The 18,997-nt window shown below is 36.1% G+C and overlaps 1 protein-coding gene across 4 annotated transcripts in view; it reads left to right on the plus strand.

Moving 5' to 3' along the window:
• The window catches only part of NADK2 (NAD kinase 2, mitochondrial), a 43,870-nt gene extending 25,135 nt beyond the window's left edge, over positions 1 to 18,735 (plus strand). For 2 of the 4 annotated variants that reach the window (XM_044232693.1, XM_044232676.1), the window contains 6 exons: positions 2,330 to 2,395; positions 3,705 to 3,800; positions 11,565 to 11,620; positions 11,751 to 11,804; positions 14,036 to 14,159; positions 16,662 to 18,735. In XM_044232693.1, coding sequence (XP_044088628.1) covers positions 2,330 to 2,395; positions 3,705 to 3,800; positions 11,565 to 11,620; positions 11,751 to 11,804; positions 14,036 to 14,159; positions 16,662 to 16,800 — 535 coding nt within the window. In that variant the 3' untranslated portion in view covers positions 16,801 to 18,735. The remainder of the gene's footprint in view (positions 1 to 2,329; positions 2,396 to 3,704; positions 3,801 to 11,564; positions 11,621 to 11,750; positions 11,805 to 14,035; positions 14,160 to 16,661) is intronic. The other 2 variants (XM_044232685.1, XM_044232702.1) reach the window with 2 other exon arrangements.
• The last annotated feature ends 262 nt before the right edge of the window (positions 18,736 to 18,997 follow it).

Here is an 18,997-nt window from a genome sequence, read left to right on the forward strand (position 1 = left end):
CACTTTTGGCAGAATACCGCTTGGTGGTAATTATATCCTATATGCAACATCATAAGCCAAGTGTATTGACAGTTTAAGATTTGTAACCATTATTAGCAAGACTAAGGTTAATAAAGTTTTTTGTTAGGACTATAAAATTATAGTATGAGTTTATTACTGATGAAATCTGTTTTGTGGGTGTTGAATATAATTTGACTAAAATGGTCAGCAGAATTTTTTTCAAAAACTTTAGTATGATATTAGTTACCAGTTATAAAATGACAGCCATAATGTAAAGCTAATTAAACTCTTGGTCGTCATTTAGAACTTGCCTTCTCATTTTTGTAGATATAAATGAGTTAGGGGTGGAAAATGAGAGCTGAGTCTCCGTCCCACGTTGCTGCTATCAGAACCGTGTGACCCTCTGAAGGTCATGTAGTTGATTCCCTAGTTTACTGAGAGTTCCATATATTCTGAAATTCTGTTTGTTGACCTGTCTTTTCATAAGAAGTTTAATTATGATGAGAAATATTTGTCTTAATTAAAAAAGATATCCATGTTTTAGCCGATGACTCAGTACTGAAAACAGTACACCAAGGCTTGATTCAGTAGAATGCTTTGAATAATTTTTTTCAGTTGTAATTATTTTGATTAATGTAATATTAAAATTATTGTGTGTCTGCTACATGCTGTATGTAAGTCACTAGGGATATAAAGAAAGATAAAGGTAGTAGTAGCATCTTATTTTTTGGGAGGGTAATAAAATACATAATTTTTAGAAGTATTTAAAAGTAAAATCCTTTGAAGGAATCAAAAATATATTCTTTAAAGTACATAAAGTATAAATACATTTAACAATAGTAAGACTCATGCTATACATAAAATGTTTTCTTTTGCTCGGTATCAAGTTTGAAGCAATATGGAAATGAATAATGGATAATTTTGTGACAGAGAAGGCAGGAATAATTAGTGATATAATATAATCATGGTTACTAAAAACATAAGGCAGAGAGCAACAACTTTAAATGAAATTGAAGAATGTCTACATTAAATGACAAATGAAATCTTTCCACTTTTAGCATGGATAGACCTAACGGTATTACACTAAGTGAAATAAGTCAAAGATAGTTACCAGGTGATTTCACTTATTTGTGGATTTTAAGAAAATAAAACCAAGAGAAAAAAGCAGACTTAAATATAGAGAACAAATTGGTGGTTGCCAGAGGGGGCTGGGAGTTGCGTTAAGATTGTACTTACCTTGGGGCGCCTGGGTGGCTCAGTTGGTTGAGCAGCTGCCTTTGGCTCAGGTCATGATCCTGGACTTCCGGGAGCGAGTCCCACATCGGGCTCCCAGCTCCTTGGCGAGTCTGCTTCTCCCTCTGACCTTCTCCCCTCTCATGTTCTCTCTCACTCATAAAAAAAAAAAAAAAAAAGAGTGTACTTACCTTGATAAGTGTTGAGGAATGTGTACAATTGTTGAGTTACTGTGTTGTATACCTGAAACTAATATAACGCTATATGTTAATTAAACTTGAATAAAAGATAAAATGACAAAGGTAAAAATGTTTTGTGATTTTTATGCTGATTCTAGAGAAGCCATTTAATGGCTTATGTTAATTCTTCATGTATTTTAAAGGTTATAAACTTCTAAGAGCTTCTACTAGTGTTGCTTTGTAATTTGTACTTACTAAAAATCAAATAACTTATAAAAGGAGGAAAACTGGGATCGATTGACAGACTTCCGGGAATTGAGTGAAGTCCCACTAGATTTGGGATTGAATGTTTTTCCTGTGGCAGCAGTGATTTGGTTGGTTTATCTCCTAAGTGTCTGATGCTGCTGCTTTTTGTGTTGAGCCTCACCTTGTTTCCTTACTAAGATGAGGACGGCAGTGGGTTCGCTTCTGATGCTCTTGGGAAAGTTTTCACTCTCGGAGGTATTAGAACTTATTTTTAAGGAATTTGTGACCGAGACCCTTAGGCAGAAAGGCAACGGATACTTACTGGATACCGGCTTTGCGTCCGGCTTTGTGCATATTGTACATATTACGTTACACACGCATAGCAGCCCTGTGAGAAGGGTAGCTCTGTGTATCAGTGAAGAAGTTGAGATTTGGAGAGTTCACATAACTTGCACATGGTCCTATCATTAGTTAGCCTCAGAACTGTCATGTGTACCCAGTATTTCTGGTTCTAGATCCTGTATTGAGGCTTCACTTTGCCTTGAAAACTTAAGGGCTTTGCTTGGAAAATATGAAGTGCAGCAATATTATTCCTGCCTCATTTATAATGTTCTTAGATTTAAGAACATTTTAAAGGCCCAATTTTTTTTTTCTTTTCTATTCTAACCTAGAATGTCTTATTCTTGGGCTGTAGCAGTGGACAATTTAAGAAGAAGTATACCCACTCTAAAGGGACTGTGAGTTTTATTGCTGCCTTAAAAAAATAATTTCCCTGAAACAAAAATTCTGAGTTGACTAATCTTGATAAACCTGCATGTGAGAATGACACTAAATTTGCTCATCATTTTGGGCTCAACATCCCTCACCTGACTCTACTTTTCTTCCTCTCCACCTGTTTCTCTTCTGTCCCCACTTACCTCTAATCTCATTTCTTTTTACGTGATTCTGGCATAATAGCAGCCATTTCTATAGATTTGACTAGCTTGTCTGAATGTAATAGGCCTAAAATTCCTAATTTTCTAGGAAGACATAACAAAGCTATGAAATAGATTAAATGTGAATGTAAGGCCTGCTGTCTTTTATGAAGAACGGTGACTTCAGAGAAAACATGAAAAGTAGTTGTGCCATGTGAAACCTTTGCAGATTGAGTTTGGTAGGAGAATTGAGGATTAAAATAAGAGATAAATTATCCATTGAGAGTTAGTGTTTGCAGGCATGTCTAATAATTGTCATTACTGGAAAAGCTGTATTAAGAGTTTAACTTTTTCATTTGCTGGACAAAAATAACCCATTGTTTATCAATGACACCATTATTTAAGATAAAGTTTTTTATAAAATAGGCTTTTACATGTTTTAAGATTTTTTGAATAATTGCAATTTAGATGTTCAAGTTAAAGAATAGTGTCATTTTTGCTGGTGTCAGAAAAACCCATTTGATTTCATATTTCTGAAATACTCAAAGAGATAGAAATCTTTAAAGAAATTACAGTTCTAGTTTATTCCTAGTTTTGTCCCCCAATGCAGTACTGGTTGAGAATTTTCTTTAGAACTTTGTCTCTCTTAGCTTACTCTCAATTCAAAAGGCACGTTAGTATATAACTTAAACCCAAGTTGAGCAGAAACTTTTGGCAGCTTGAAGGATTAGATACAGACTTAGGGTGATCAAGGACTGAACTAGCTACCAAGAATGAAACTCACCTAAAAATGGCATTTCCTTTTTGAATTCTGAAATAAGGCTCTGCATGTGTTAGATTCTATAAAAACTGTAGAAGCTATGGTAGGTAAAAATGTACCAGGAGCCCTTGTTTGAAATGTTAAAATATTGATAGAAACCATATGGATCAGAGAGGGATGGAAATATGCAGATTTTTTTTTAACTTTTCCACTTAATCGGTATTAGTATCATGGTGTGTGTGCCTACTAAGTCAGGTATGTCTAAGTCAAGCTGGCCCACTTACATTTCATTAGTTCTGGAAAAATGAGGTTTGTCTTATTTACTGTGAGCCATAAGTTCAGCAAATCCAGTTTTATATTCTCAATTCATAGGGCTTCCTACTATGAGATTTCAGTTGATGATGGTCCATGGGAAAAACAGAAGAGTTCAGGGCTCAATTTGTGTACTGGAACAGGATCAAAGGCCTGGTGAGTAACTTGGTATGTTGCTTATTGACTTTTGTGAAAAATTTTAAGTAATGTAATTTACTCGAGGCTACACATCGGTGCATCTAAAGCCTCTAATACTCAAAAGATAGCCTGGTGGTGTTATGTTGTTTGGCTCACTTTCTGCTGGTCTCATCAGTTGGGTCCAGAAGTCCTGCCTTGACTTCTTAGATTAGATCTGTAGGCTGGATTTGGTTATTATTTAGCCTGTTAGGTTTGTAAAGAGAAAAAAGAAAATAAGAATGTTTTGGGGAACTGTAGGTTTTTGTTTTTAATGAAAAACATTTTAAATAATAAAGAAATGAAAACAAGTACAGGAACAACAGCGAAATGTCCTGGTGGTTTGTGCAGCAAAGGCCTACCTGGAGATAACTTGGGCTCCTATATCTTCTTTACCCTCTCACCTCTCTCTGGGTAATCCCTGCTGCTTCTTGGCTATATACGTGCAGATGCCTCCCAGACTTTCAACAGTAGGTTTCCTGAGCACAAACTCCTATCCTAAAGTTACCTGCTAGAGAGGGTAATAGACCTTCAAATTCAACACATTCAAAACTTAACACATTATCTTCAGGTTTTTATTCCTGTGATCCCTGTATTCCTAAATAGCAACACTGTTACCCTGAGTTCATGCTCTAGAGAAAAAGCATTACTCCCCCAATCCTTGCTCTTAGTTTTGAGTCTCCCTGGTCTCCCCCTTACACATCCCAGCCTCTGAATCCTGCTTGTCACACTTCTGAAGTCCTTGCCCCTCTTTTTCAATTTCTCCTGCTATTTCTTTGGTCTAGGCCTCCTAACTTTTTAGTGAATATTCTTTGTGCCTCACCCTTTGTTCTCCAGGCTGTCATCCATACTGCTAACAGAGTAGTATTTCTAAAAGGTAGAAAAAGTTGGCTGTATCCCTTCTGTGCTGTAAAAGTTTCATTTATTTCTGGCTGTGTTCAGATTATTCAGTCTGTATGTCAGACCCTTTAAATATGACCTAAGGAACCTTCGCAGCCTACTGCTGTCCTGCCCTCATCCGCCAGCACGCCGGGCACTCTGCAGGCTACTTGTGATGCTCGGCACAACCTGCTCGCTCAGGCTTTTTGTGTTTGCTCAGTGGAGCTTCCTGCATTGAATGCCTGAACGTTCTCCACTTCCCATCCCCCGGCTGAAAAATCCAGTCTTCAGACGTCACTCTGTGTAGGAAATCTCTACTAGAATCTAGTTCATCAGCATAATGAACCGTCTTTTGGTGCATCCCTTCCACTTTTTCCTCCTAGCACTATTATAGCACTTACCACATTCTTCTCTGCCCAGCTGACACCCAGCTGGTTCAAGCAATAGGAGGCATTGGGAATGGTGACTTGTGGTTTTGTGTTATGTATGTGTGTGTGTAGTTTTTCCCCCTCCCTTAATTTTTTGTGTGTATAGCCTAGTACCTATTACATATTCACTCATTTTTTTTAAATGACTACATGTTCACAAATACAGCAGAAAACAGTACTTATTAAACTGATTTTGTTTGGATAGTTGAAAATGGAGTAATGCTTTTTCAGCATTACTTTTTTTTTTTTTTTAAAGATTTTATTTATTTATTTGACAGAGAGAAATCACAAGTAGACAGAGAGGCAGGCAGAGAGAGAGAGAGGGAAGCAGGCTCCCTGCTGAGCAGAGAGCCCGATGCGGGACTCGATCCCAGGACTCTGAGATCATGACCTGAGCTGAAGGCAGCGGCTTAACCCACTGAGCCACCCAGGCGCCCCTCAGCATTACTTTTTAATAAAAACTTTTTATGGTGGAAAAATTTGAGTAAACCAAATAGTATAATCAATATCCATGTACCCATTAGCCAGTTTCAATAATTATTAACACATGCCAATCGTTTACTCTGTTCCCCTGATGTCTCCTTTTGTCTTATATTATTTGGAGTTAATTTTCAGATACCATATTCATTCATAAGTACTTCATAACTTCACATCTTTTAAAAAGAAATCCTCATCTTTGTCAAATAAATGAACCTTTGGAAATGAGAAGTGCTATTTAAAGATTGGATAAGATCTTATTTTCCTGAGGGTTAGTGAGAACTGTATTTCTTTTTTTTAAAGATTCTATTTATTTGTCAGAGAGAGAGAGAGAGAGAGAGCGCATAAGCAGGCAGAGGGGCAGGCAGAGGTGGAGAGAGAAGCAGGCTCCCCGCCGAGGAAGGAGCTGGTTGCGGGATTTGATCTCAGGACCTGGGATCATGACCTGAGCCGAAGGCAGAGGCTTTAACCCACTGAGCCACCCAGGTGCCCCTTAATGTGGTTTTGATTTGAATCTCCCTGATGGCTAATGCTGATAAACATTTTTTCATGTGTCTATTAACCATTTGTATGTCTTCTTTGGAGAAGTGTCTCTTCACATCTTTTGTCCATATTTTTGACGTGATTATATGTTTTGTGTGTGTTGAGTTTGAGTTCTTTATAGATCTTGGATATCAGCTCTTTGTCTATATTGTCATTTGCAAATATCTTCTCCCATTCCGTGGGTTGCCTCTTTGTTTTATGGTCTGTTTCCTTTGCTGTGCAGAAGCTTTTGATTTTGATGAAGTCCCAAAAGTTCATTTTTATTTTTGTTCCCTTTGCCTTTGGATAAGTGTCTTGAAAGAAGTTGCTGTGGCCCATGTCGAAGAGGTTACTGCCTATGTTCTCCTCTAGGATTTTGATAGATTCCTGCGTCACGTTGAAGTCTTTTATCCATTTTGAGTTTATCTTTGTGTATGGTGTAAGAGAATGGAAACTCGACCATTTTCTTACACCATACACAAAGATACACTCTAAGATGACTTTTTATCAATAATTGTTTGAAAAAATAAATTTAATAATCTAATATGTTATAAAATTATTGTGTAACCCTCTCATAAAATGTAAACATCACAGTTAACTGCTTTAATTTATCATAACATCTTTTCTGCTCACTGTGATGTGTTACTTGTTGAAAACTGTATTGAGAATCAGAAATGGTTTCTTGGATCCTTCTCCTTCTCCTCTTCTGGTATTCTGATTCCCCCACCCCGCCCCCAAAGTGGGCAAAGTGGTATAATTGAAAAGAGCACTAGCCTGGAAGTTAGAGCCCGGGCTAAACCACTAACTAGCTTTGTGATCTTGTACAACTTTCCTTTTCGGCAAAGTGAGGGGAAATGGAACAGATAACATAAGATTACTTTAGCTGTGAAATGTGTAAACCTGGCGATTTACAGACCTGTACCCCTGGGGCTAATAATACATTATGTTTATTAAAAAATTATAAAAAAATAAGATTATCTTCTGATTCTGTAGGTTCTGTTGTATGGATTATAATTACAAGCTCTTAGTCATTTAGCTTCTGCTACTCTGCATACACTGTACTAGGTGCTTTTTATACACTGATAATCTTACAGAAATCCTGCAAGAAGGTAGTTGTATCCCTGTTTTATAAAGGTAGAAAATGAAGCTTTGCAAGGATAATTAGGGGGAGGTCACAATTAGTGTCAGAAACTGGATACAAGCACAGGTGTGTTTGACTGTAAAACAGGTGTGTTTGGCCCTTTTGACCGCCAGCTCTAAATGCAGAGGGGGAGCAGTCTATACAATTCCTGCAATTCAAAGATGTGTCACTAGGTTTTTTGAAGAATTATCAAGGTAAACTGCTAATCTTAGTGAAATAGTGGTTATGCTAAGGCAGGGAATTAGCTTTGGCTTTTGCTTTGGAGTGTGTATCCATGTGTGATTTTGATAGTTTTTGTTTTCAACTTTTTAGTAGTAAGAAGAGCGTAAAGAATAAGAGCCACTAGGCTTGTAAAACAGTCCTGCCCTCCACTCCCACACACCTTACAGCTGAGTCCTCTGTTGATGTTGGACATGAGTATGGCTTAAATTAGAATTTCCATCTTTTCTATGTTGCTTGTTAAAGTCTCCTGTGGTCTCCAGTGTTGTGTCTCTGTCTAGAAGTCTCTGTCCCTAACTGTATCCTGTCCCTGCCCCCTTGGTCACTCAGCCTCTTCTCTCTTCGACCCTACATAGCTTGCATGCTTCTAACATCTTCTGCCTTATTCCCTCTTATTACGTACGGATCGTTCTTTTGCTGTGATTGCATTTCCCATTCGTCTGTTGTCCTTGTTCTCTTCAGAAGATTGTGGTGGGGAGGTGGAGAAGAGAAGCCTGGGGGCCAGAAGAGCTGAGAGAAAGGTATATGTCTATCAAACTGCCATTTCTTTCTTTTCCTTTCTTTTTTTTTTTTCTCATTTTTCTCTCTCTCTTTTTAATTTTTAAAAAATTTTTATTTTTTAAATCTCTTTTCAGTGCTCCAGAATTCATTGTTTATGCACCACACCCAGTGCTCCATGCAATACGTGCCCTTCTTAATACCCACCACCAGGCTCACCCGCCCCCCCCCTCCAAAACCCGCAGTTTCTCAGAGTCCACAGTCTCATGGTTCGTCTCCCCCCTCCAATTCCCCCAACTCACTTCTTCCCTCCATCTCCCCCGTGTCCTCCGTGTTACTCCTTATGCTCCGCAAATAAGCGAAACTGCCATTTCTAAGTTTTGTCTTGAGCTTACATATATTATTTAAATCTTCAAAAATACTTTGGAAGTAAGTGATTTTATTTTTCTTAATAGAGTATTATTAAAGTCTCAGGAGTTTCCCAAAGCCATGTGGCTAATAAATGGTGAAGACAGATTTAAGTTCTGGACTTAACTCTAAACCATAGACCTTAGGGATCACTGGAAAGAAAGGAATAGGATAGCCTATTTCTTTTACTCTTTCAGTTCTTGATATGGAGATAGAAGTTTTCCTATGTGACCTCTCAGTCCTTGCTTTGACCATGAAACGTGGAAATGTGTAACTTTGGATAAGATAATTATTGTTACTGATAACCCCCCAATCTCAGTGACTTAACAAAATAGAAGTTTATATCTTATTCTTAAAAAGTCCAGGTGGGTCTTTAGTTGGGAGGTGGATCTGTAAGTGGTGACTCAGGGATCCAGGCTCCTTCCATCATGTGGCTCAACCGTCTTTTAAACATGACTGCTTAAGTCCCCTCTACTTACATATATCAAGCCAGAGAAGGAGGAAAAACTTGGAGGATCACCTATGGGAGGCTTACAGGACACAGGCTTAGACATGTGCTTGACTTCCGTTCTCATTCCTGTAGCTAGAACTCTGTCACATGGCTTTATGACAAGAAAGGATGGAGAAGATGGCCTGACTATGCGCATGCACACACACACCCACACACAGTATGTGCGCATGCACACACACAGCAAGTGGGGATTAGCGATCCCATTTTGCATTTCTAAAAATTCCTCCACAGGACAGAGGAGGTAAGGGTTATGTTGCATAGCAGATTGTCTCTGAATTGTCTCACAGTTATCTCTGTCCTTTTCCTAGTGTGGAATTAGCTACATTCACTGGGAGAAGTACTACAGAGTTCGATCACATGCCTTTCTGTTAGTTTTTAGGACTATTGCCAATACCTCTCCTCCATACATTCTGTCATGGCCAATTTAAGGATGAACTTAAGTGAGGAGAGAAAGCTTTACTGGCTTAAGAAGATAAGAGATTCAATTTGTCTTTCAGTTGGATTGTCTTTAATGGAAGTTGTGTGTGATTTGGGAACGTTTAGAATGTTGAAAGTTGTAGACCTAAGAAAAAAGTCATGATGGGCTAGCTAAGACCCCCTTAAGCATATAGTTTGTCTTTGATGTAGAATATAAACCACTCCTAAAGGGAGAGTGAACTGGCTGAAGATCCAGTTTGCAACCATAGGGAATTCCTCTTAATTTAACCCCTATTCAGAGGACTTAGTTAGGGTTGTCTTGTGGTATCCTGAATAAGTCTTAGTTCTAGGACTGTTAGATCAAGTCATAGAAGACTTTTGTTCTCTTAAGTCTTAACATCAATATTTTAATTCAGTGGAACCCTAATAAATATAGCTCATTTTATGTGACTTCTTAATTTAAAATAGAGTTCTAAAACAGTATCTTCCAATAATGTTAATATTCAGAAGAATTAGGATATAACTCATGTACATCTTTTTCATTTGGTATTTTCATTCAGTATTGAGTTCTTGCCATGAGTCAGGTGGTGCCACAGATGCCTGGCCCTGTAGTGTGTGACAGTAATCCTAATGAGATAGGTATGGCATCTCATACTAAACAATGAGTCAGGATACCTAAAGTATTTTGCTTCATGCCACATAGTAAGTATGAGCAAGAATGGGCTTGGTGTGGTTGTAGTAAGAAATTGGAGTAGATAATGGTGAAAAATAGAATAGGCAATGGCTAGATCTGAGATTTTTTTTTTTTAGCATAGGTATGTGGACTGTGAGTGACCCCAAATTTTTACAAAAATTTGTGTATCTGCATTGTTAAGAGAATGCCCACAATGTTACCACATTTCTCAAAATGTGAAGGGTATAGAGTTAGAAGGATATGCAAGAGTATCTGTTACTTGCCCTCCTCAAAAAAGGTTAAGAATCACTGAATTACGTTGAGAGTGTGTGGGTCATTGAGTTATCTACTGAAGCTATGTGAGAAGAGTTGTGAGGCAGCAGCAGAATTCTAAATCACTGGAAAGAATGAAAAAAAAAAAAAGAGAACATAAACCTTCCATAACCATCTTTGTAGACCCAAGGACAGAGCTACTTTTAAGTGATTCATGGGGGCACCTGGGTGGCACATTTGGTTAAGAGGCTGCCTTTGGCTCAGGTCATGACCCCAGAGTCCTGGGATCGAGCCGCACATTCAAGCCCCACATCGGGCTCCCTGCTCAGCAGGGAGCCAGCTTCTTCCTCTCCCTCAGCCTGCTGCTCCCCCTGCTTGTGCTCTCTATCTCTCCCTCTCACTGTCAAATAAATAAATAAATCTTTAAGAAAAAAAAAGTGATTCATGTTTGTGTTAATATTTGTTCATAAGTGGTTAAGCAAGGCATCACACAGTAGTAAAAATTTCTCATCTTTTCTGTTTTGTAATTTAAAGAGATATTTGCACATTAAAAATGTTAAATAGTATAAAAGGGTATCAAATGAAAAGCTAGTCTTTCATTTCATATCTCTATTACTAATCTCCAGACACAACCATCCCATATATATATGTGTGTGTGTATACACATTTTATTGTATATGATACTTCCCTGTTTATTTATATATACTATATAATGCCTTTGGCTTTTAACTTAACATATCCATTATCTGTCAGCACATTCAGTTCTATTTTATTCTTTTTAATATCTACATAGTAACATTTAATCTATTTCCTATGGATATGAGTTGTTTTGCTATTATTAACAATGCTTCAGTAAATAATCTTGTACATGTCTTTGTGTATTATAGATGCAAGTATATTTTAGGATAAATTAGCAGATTGAAGAATATGTTCATTTTAAAATTTTAATAACACAGAATTGCCCTCCAACTGCAACTTCCATAAACCCATCAGTATATGAGAATGTTTTTATGATATCTATGCCAATATATTATCAGTCTTTAATTTGTATTTCCTTAGTAGGAGTAAAATTGAACACTTTTTCATATAGGCCTGTAACTGTTTGTCATATAACTGTTTTCATACAGACCTGTAAACGTACTTTGCCCACTTTTTAAAACTGGGTGAAGTGGCTATTATTTTTTTGGCTGTTTTTTTTTTTTCCTTGATAATTCTAAGAGTTTTTTTATATATTAAGTAGATAATTTCTTTTTCATTTTTAGTATGTTTATAGAATTAAAGAACTTATGTTTGTTTCTAGGTCATTCAATATTAACAGGGTTGCAACTCAGGCTGTGGAAGATGTTTTAAATATTGGTGAGTACCATAATAGCTATTATGTTACAATTATATGCTATATAATATGTATATATTATTATATGTTAGCTGTTATATGACACACATTATTTAATCAAGGTATTTATTTCCCCCTTTCCTTTTTCAACAGCAAAACGACAAGGGAATTTAAATCTTCCATTGAACAGAGAATTGGTAGAGAAAGGTCAGTGACTAATGATCATAATTACTAACAGTTTCATTTAAGTTCTGCATCGATCTTGAGGATGTTATTGTGAAGTGAACTTGTCTAATTAGCAAAGCATAGTACTTTTTTGACTCAAACAGTCTCTTGATATACTATCCCCTTACATATATTTAAGCAATAAAAAGTTTAGAGCTGGACTTTTTATATATTATATTTTTGTGAACTATGAAATATATAACCTTTATGTCAAAACACATGGTTTTGACATGTAGTGTAGTTAACACTACGACTATGTCCTGGGGGATAGGAAAATATGGAAAAATATAGATCAGCAAATGGGAAATGATTACCTAAATTCAGTATGCCATTAATACCCTGTGAATGAAATGAAATTCCCTGAGCTGTGAATGCTTTATCTTCACATTCACTAAAATGTTCTCCTTAACTTTTGACTACCTACTCCTGCCAGTTGCTTCAGGGTTCCCTTGAGAGAACTAGCCCTGTTGGGAAAGAATACTACTGATCAGGGAGTTTGACCACCTGGGGTCCAATCGCAGACCAGTCACTCACTGAAAATATGAGCAAGACTGATTCTATTCCTCTGCTTCCTGGACTGTAAGATGAGGAAGTGGAAGTAGATTGGTAATGAAGGCATAGGGATGCTTCAACTTTATTCTTAAAATTTTTTTTCTATATATTTAAATTCTTAAATTAGAAAACATGTTCCTTTGATTTGCATATGAAATTAACTCACTAAAGTCCCAACTCGTCTATCAGGAACATTTTTGTACAGACTTCCCACTAAAGCTCTCCTTTCTATTTCTAACTGAAGAGTATCCTGAGATTTCAAGGTCAATTATATTTTTAAAAACTCCAAACTTTTTCATAGTGAATCTACTTATATATTTAATAGTGTCAGTTCACTTACGTGAATATTTCGGATTTCCAGGTAAAACTGCCTTTGTTGAGGAAGATGCCTGGCCTGTAATAGTTTGAAAAAACAGGACTAAATCTCTGAAGTCCATTTCAGCTCTCTAAAGTGGACTTTCTCCCTATTGGAGACTAAAAAGATTAACATTAAGTATGTGTCAAAGAAAGGAAAATTAGGCATTTATAGTAATGATTCATTATATAATTTAACTTAAAACATAATTATGTAAAACAACTGAAACATATCAGGCATGTAAATTTAAGGGTATATGTAAAATACAGTGATTTTTTTTTTTTCCTGCTCTATTGAGTGAATGTTACTCCTTTGAAAATTTGACTATTCTTTAGAAGCAATAGTGAAAGCACATGGTGTAGTCACTATTACAGACATTTCTGGAATTAACTTCGTTTGGAGCTAGCACTTTTTTTTTTTTTTTTCCTAAAGTTCTCTCTGTGCCTAACATAGGGCTTGACCTCACACCTCCGAGATCAGGAATTGCATGCTCTAGTGACTGCAGCCAGCTAGGCCCCCTGGAGCTAGGACACTGTGTGTGTGTGTGTGTGTGTGTGTGTGTGTGTGTGTGTCTGTCTGTCTGTCTGTCTCTCTCTCCAGAAAAGCACATTTTTATTTCTGACATATTATTTTCAAAGAGCCAAATAATGTAAGTGAAATTTTAGTAAATAAGCTAGATTGTCTGACAGTCTTACAATTTGTTTTAATGTGGTGTTCAAGTAAACATTCTGACAAGCCTGATTTCTTTGTACAGTTGTTTTTAACCAATATGTGCTTTGCCTATCAACTTTGATGTGCCCCTTGGTTATGAAAATCAGGTCTCAAAGATTTCTAAAAATATCTTGAGTAATCGCAGTTTCATTAGAGAAAGCATATTTTGCCTGTTATTGTTTAAGACTGCATTTTACATCAAGACAATTAACTTATGAACACTTTGACATGGTATTTTGGAAGGGACCTTGGCAAGGGAACTGTTGGAGCCCAAGTTCCATTTGGGTGCCTCGAGCTAGTTCCTTCTGTTTAATTACTGGTTTTGTAGCCCACCCCAGTATATCTATTTCTGCTATATTGTGGTTGATACAGGCTTTGATGGCCTAATCTTAGAACCTAATCCTCATTTATAAGGTGGGTTTTTTTCTTTCATTTTGTTTTGTTTTAATGGAATGTATTGTGAGTTCCAAGAAACTTTGTGTGAAACAGAGTTGCTTTTAAGTTGGGAAGAGGAGATAGCATTCATTTTTCATTTTGCACTTCTCAGAAGTGACCATCTTGCATTGACTGTGCTATTACATTTTTTTCTTCATAGTAACAAATGAATATAATGAATCGCTGCTCTTCAGTCCAGAAGAACCAAAAATACTTTTCAGTATTCGAGAACCAATAGCAAATAGAGTTTTCTCCAGCAGTCGTCAGCGCTGCTTCTCCTCAAAGTAAGCTTCCAAAGGATGACTTGTGACTGTGCTTTCATTTCTTGTAATTATAAAGGACTCTTGGTTTTCAAGTATTCACTTTGATGAACTCCACTCATTCAAACTTAATCTGGTAGGAAAGGTATAGAACTTGTGGAACTAATGAGGTGTCATGCTGTATAACCTGGTGAGAATGGTATTTTCCTTTCTAACGTACTTAACAGTTTCTCTAAAATGGTACAGTAAATAGAAGGAGCATAAATATTTAATTGGTTGATGAGGATTTGTTTTAATATATTAAGACATACAAGATCAAATCACTTTTTCTGGAAAGCAACTTTTTTTTATGTGCTATGGGATGAAAAGCAAGATAAACATTCATATAAAACCTCAGTTTTGTAGCAATAAACTTTTAGAGTAGGACTTATTTCTGTCACCTTTTCCCTAAAACTAACCCCTCCCTATTCCACATCTAGCAGGTTTGATTTTTTTTGAAGGGTGGATATAAAAAAATACATAATTTATTTTGTAAAGGTTGTCCAATTTTCTGAAAAAACTAAATGTCATCTGTCTCATGGCAGGCAAAGAATGGTTTAAGTTTGAATTGCTGCTTATACAGTGTACATATTCTTTTTAAAAAAATACTGTTGATTTTTTTCTAGGAAAAACAAGGAAACTCATTTTACTCCTTTGAGAGTTAATTTTGATTACTCAATAAATCTGTACTCAGTTTAGGTGATACTACAAAGACATTTAAATTTTTGCTCATGTAAACAGAATAAGCTTCATGACTTTAGCAGTTGGGCAGTATTTTTTAAACATGTCATATAAAGCACTTAGTAACAAAAGATTGGAAAATTGAACTATATTAGAATTAAGAACTTATGTTAATGAAGACAACATTAAGGAAAAAAAAAAGGCAAGCCACAGAGTGAGATATTTGCAGTACCTATATCCAGCAATGGACTTATATCCAGAGTATTGTAAAAATTCCTACAACTCAACAAGAAAAGGCAGCTCAGTAGAAAAATTGCCAAAGTTCTGGACAAGCATTTTACAGAAGGTATCTGAATGGTTACGTGTATGAAAAACATCCTTGAACTTACTATTCTTGTGGGAAATGCAAATTAAAACGTCCTATTCTGATACCATCCACACTCAACAGAAGGGCTGAGATGCTAGTTGCTATAAGGTGGGAGTAACTGTAACTTAGGTATTGTTAGGAATAGTTTGGAGAGTTGCTTGGCAGTTACTACCAAAGCTGAATATAGCACACGCATTGACCCAGCAATCCCACTCTTAGGTGTACCTCCACCAGAACTGTAGATACACAAATGTCTGCAACAAAAGATGCTCAAGAATATACACACCTGGGTGGCCCAGTCAGTTAAGAGGCTGCCTTCAGCTCAGGTCATGATCCCAGGGTCCTGGGATCGAGCCCCACATTGGGCTCCCTGCTCAGAGGCAGCCTGCTTCTCCTTCTCCCTCTGCTTGTTGCTCCCCCTGCTTGTGTTCCCTCTCTCTCTTTGTCAAATAATAAGTAAAATCTTAAAAATAATAATAAAACAAAATAATATTATGAATATACACAGCAGCCCTGCTTCCAGTAGTAAAAACTCGGGTGTTGGTGAATAGAAGAGAGCCATAAATTTTGGTATTTTCATACAATGGAAGTATTTTCATATAGCAATGAAATGAACACACCAATACTACTGGTAATAACCATGGATAAGTTTCACAAGCATACTATTAAGGAAAAGAAAGCTACACATAAGCAGACCTATTGTATTCTTCCATTTATATAAAGTTTAAGAACAAACAGCTCTGACTGTGATGGTGACTGACATTAGAATAGTGCATGTGGGGCGCCTGAGTGGCTCAGTGGGTTAAAGCCTCTGCCTTTGGCTCAGATCATGATCCCAGAGTCCTGGGATCAAGCCCCGCATCGTGCTCTCTGCTCAGCGGGGAGCCTGCTTCCTCCTCTCTCTGCCTGCCTCTCTGTCTACTTGTGATCTCTGAGTGTCAAATAAATAAATAAAATCTTTAAAAAAAAATAGTGCATGTGTAGCAAGGAGTGGCCTCAGGACAGTGAGCAGGGGGCTTCTGGGGAACTGGGGCACACTTGAGTCCTGATTTGGGGGAGGAATGACTACACAAACGTGTTCATTGAGCTGTACACTACAAATTTGTGCCTCTTCATGTGTTAAACTATGAAAACAGTTACATTCTTGCTCAATATTAGCACTTGTAATAGCTCAACATTTTTTGGTATGAAAAAAGCCTGTGAGTTCCATCAAGTCTGGACTTGTTCTCTCATAGCTGTCTGGGTGAATGGCACTATCCTGAATATTAGATTTTGGTAATGTATCCATACATATTACTCTCTCAAACCAAAGAACAACTTGATTTTGAAAATCAAGGCCAAATGATCTACCAGTTTCAAAAAATATTAAGAGTTTTAAAGAAACCATAATTAAAGGTTAAGAAAACTTAGTATTTAATGAGATGTTTCTTTCTTCTCAGGGTGTGTGTTCGTTCTCGTTGTTGGGATGCCTGCATGGTTGTAGATGGAGGTACTTCTTTTGAGTTTAATGATGGAGCAATTGCTTCAATGATGATCAATAAAGAAGATGAGCTTCGAACTGTGCTTCTAGAACAATGAAAGATTTCCTCAGATGAAAAATTTTGATTACTGGGAAAATGCTTTCACTGCAGAAACAGACTACCATATTTTGGTTATTCTTGAGACTGGTTGGCCCTGGGCTTCAAAGGTGACCAAGAAAGTGAGATTTGCATTATTCTTCTTTTGAATTTGGATAGAAAAGTTTGTTCACTGTGTTAGAAAATGGATGGACTAAACAGATTAGAATTGATACCAGTGAAATTTCTATATTGCTTATAGTTGGTATACAAGAGTACTGATACATTTTGAGAGAGGGTAGGCTCAAATAAAGGATTAAATGTTTAGGATTTGAAATTTCACTGTACAAGTTTTTTTTTTTCCCTTTCCCTTTCTAACTGCGGAATTGGTCAGACCAAACACATATCATTTGATTAGTGTATATTTTTTATAGTACCTAAAAATCAAGATTTTTAAAAAATTTTGATGGAGAATTTTGATAAATCCTGATATTGACCTAATTGAAGTAGGTAAATGTGTTTTTTATATGTGCTTAGAATTTTCTAATTTCAGAGTAAAATATTGTTAAAGCTCTCTACTGATTTAAGAAGTTCAAACAATCATTTTTGAAATTATCGGGTTTTATTTAATAATTGACTTTCAGGTTAATTTTGAGAGTGGTGGGTGAAAAAGTACATCTGGACAAATCATGATACTGTTACAAATATATTATCCAATAGCTATTTTAGGTCCTAGACTTTTTTTTTTTTAATGCTTTTGAATCTTAATAAGTTCTTCCATATTTAAAACTCTAACATGGACTCAAAGACTAAAAAGATGAGCTAATTAGACATATTAGTAGTTTGGTTAGTAGATATTTAAAAAATATCTAGTATTAGGAATAGTGTCAGAAAATGGGATTCTTCAATAAATATGCAAAACATAAGTTTTGGAACTGCCTTACTTTTAATATCATGGTAGTTTTTACCTAGCCTCGTATTCCATGTTTCACAAATTAGCTTTGTGAAAGATAAAATGTTATGGCTTCCATTCCCCTCCCGCCCTATAAGAGTTCCTTTAGTTTGAGAAGAAATTATCTAATTCTTGATCTAGTTATAAGCAATCCTAGAATTCTTACAAAAAGCACCTATTGCTGCATCATGAGACAAATTTATTCAGAGTTGTATCTTTTTTTCATTTGCTGTTAAGAAGTTATATTCAACATTGAAATATTTATTGAACACATACCTTGTGTCATGTACTGTGTCAGATGCTGGGTATACTACACTGATGAATGAAAGAGTCTATCCTAATAGAACTTGAGTCTTGTGAGCTCAAATTCTGTGAAAGCTAGGATGTATAATCAAATTGAGTGCTATTAGCTTTGCCGACATTTAACATGTTCTTGTCAAATTTTTAAATAAATGTTACACAGAGGTAACCTAGGTTTTGATGTATATCCAGAAAAAGAATCTGTTTTTCTTTTCTAAGAGTATCTGCATAGACAGAGCAGTGTTTACATGATGCATAAAAACAAAAAATCAGTGTTTTCCTAGAGCTGGATCTAGTTTCTGGCTTGATTTAAAATGATTAACTGAAGAGAACACTTTATGGTATGGGATTTCAGTTCTTTATAAAAACTCTTCTAAGAGGTTTAAATACCTTCTTGACAAAAATTCCAGCTCCATCTTTATATCAAGCAAATCTGATTGTCCAAAATGGTACCGTAGATCTGTTAATATGTAACATATTAATAGGCAACCTACTCTGTAAAACTGTTCATCAGTCATGTTTTAAAGGTTTAAAAAATAGTTAATTTGCTTCCTTTGCACTGTAACTTCTAACATTTTTGCTATGTGGTGGGGATTTATTTGGAAGAGAAAAGAGGCAAAGGATATTACAATAGAAGAAATGTTTTTATGAATGAGTTAACCTTTTAATGGCAACTGTATGTGAATAAACATAATTAAACCAGTATTATCTTTGTTTTTTAAACTACATTTATTTCTTACTCTTACAGCATCATTAGAAAGCCAGATTCTTCCAAAATGTTATGTTTCAGACCTTTTCCAGTGCTGTGCCCTGTTGGTTTCATTGACTGCTAATATTTCACACAGAACTAGGGCTTATTATATAAGCAAAGGGTAAAGTACCTACTATTTTTGATGTTTCACAGGTATTATATTCATAGGCCTAGTAAATCAAATAATATTAAATGTTTTACTAGCCTTAAAATAAA

The sequence above is a fragment of the Neovison vison genome, chromosome 1 (genome assembly GCF_020171115.1).
Source record: "Neovison vison isolate M4711 chromosome 1, ASM_NN_V1, whole genome shotgun sequence".
Lineage (NCBI taxonomy): Eukaryota > Metazoa > Chordata > Mammalia > Carnivora > Mustelidae > Neogale > Neogale vison.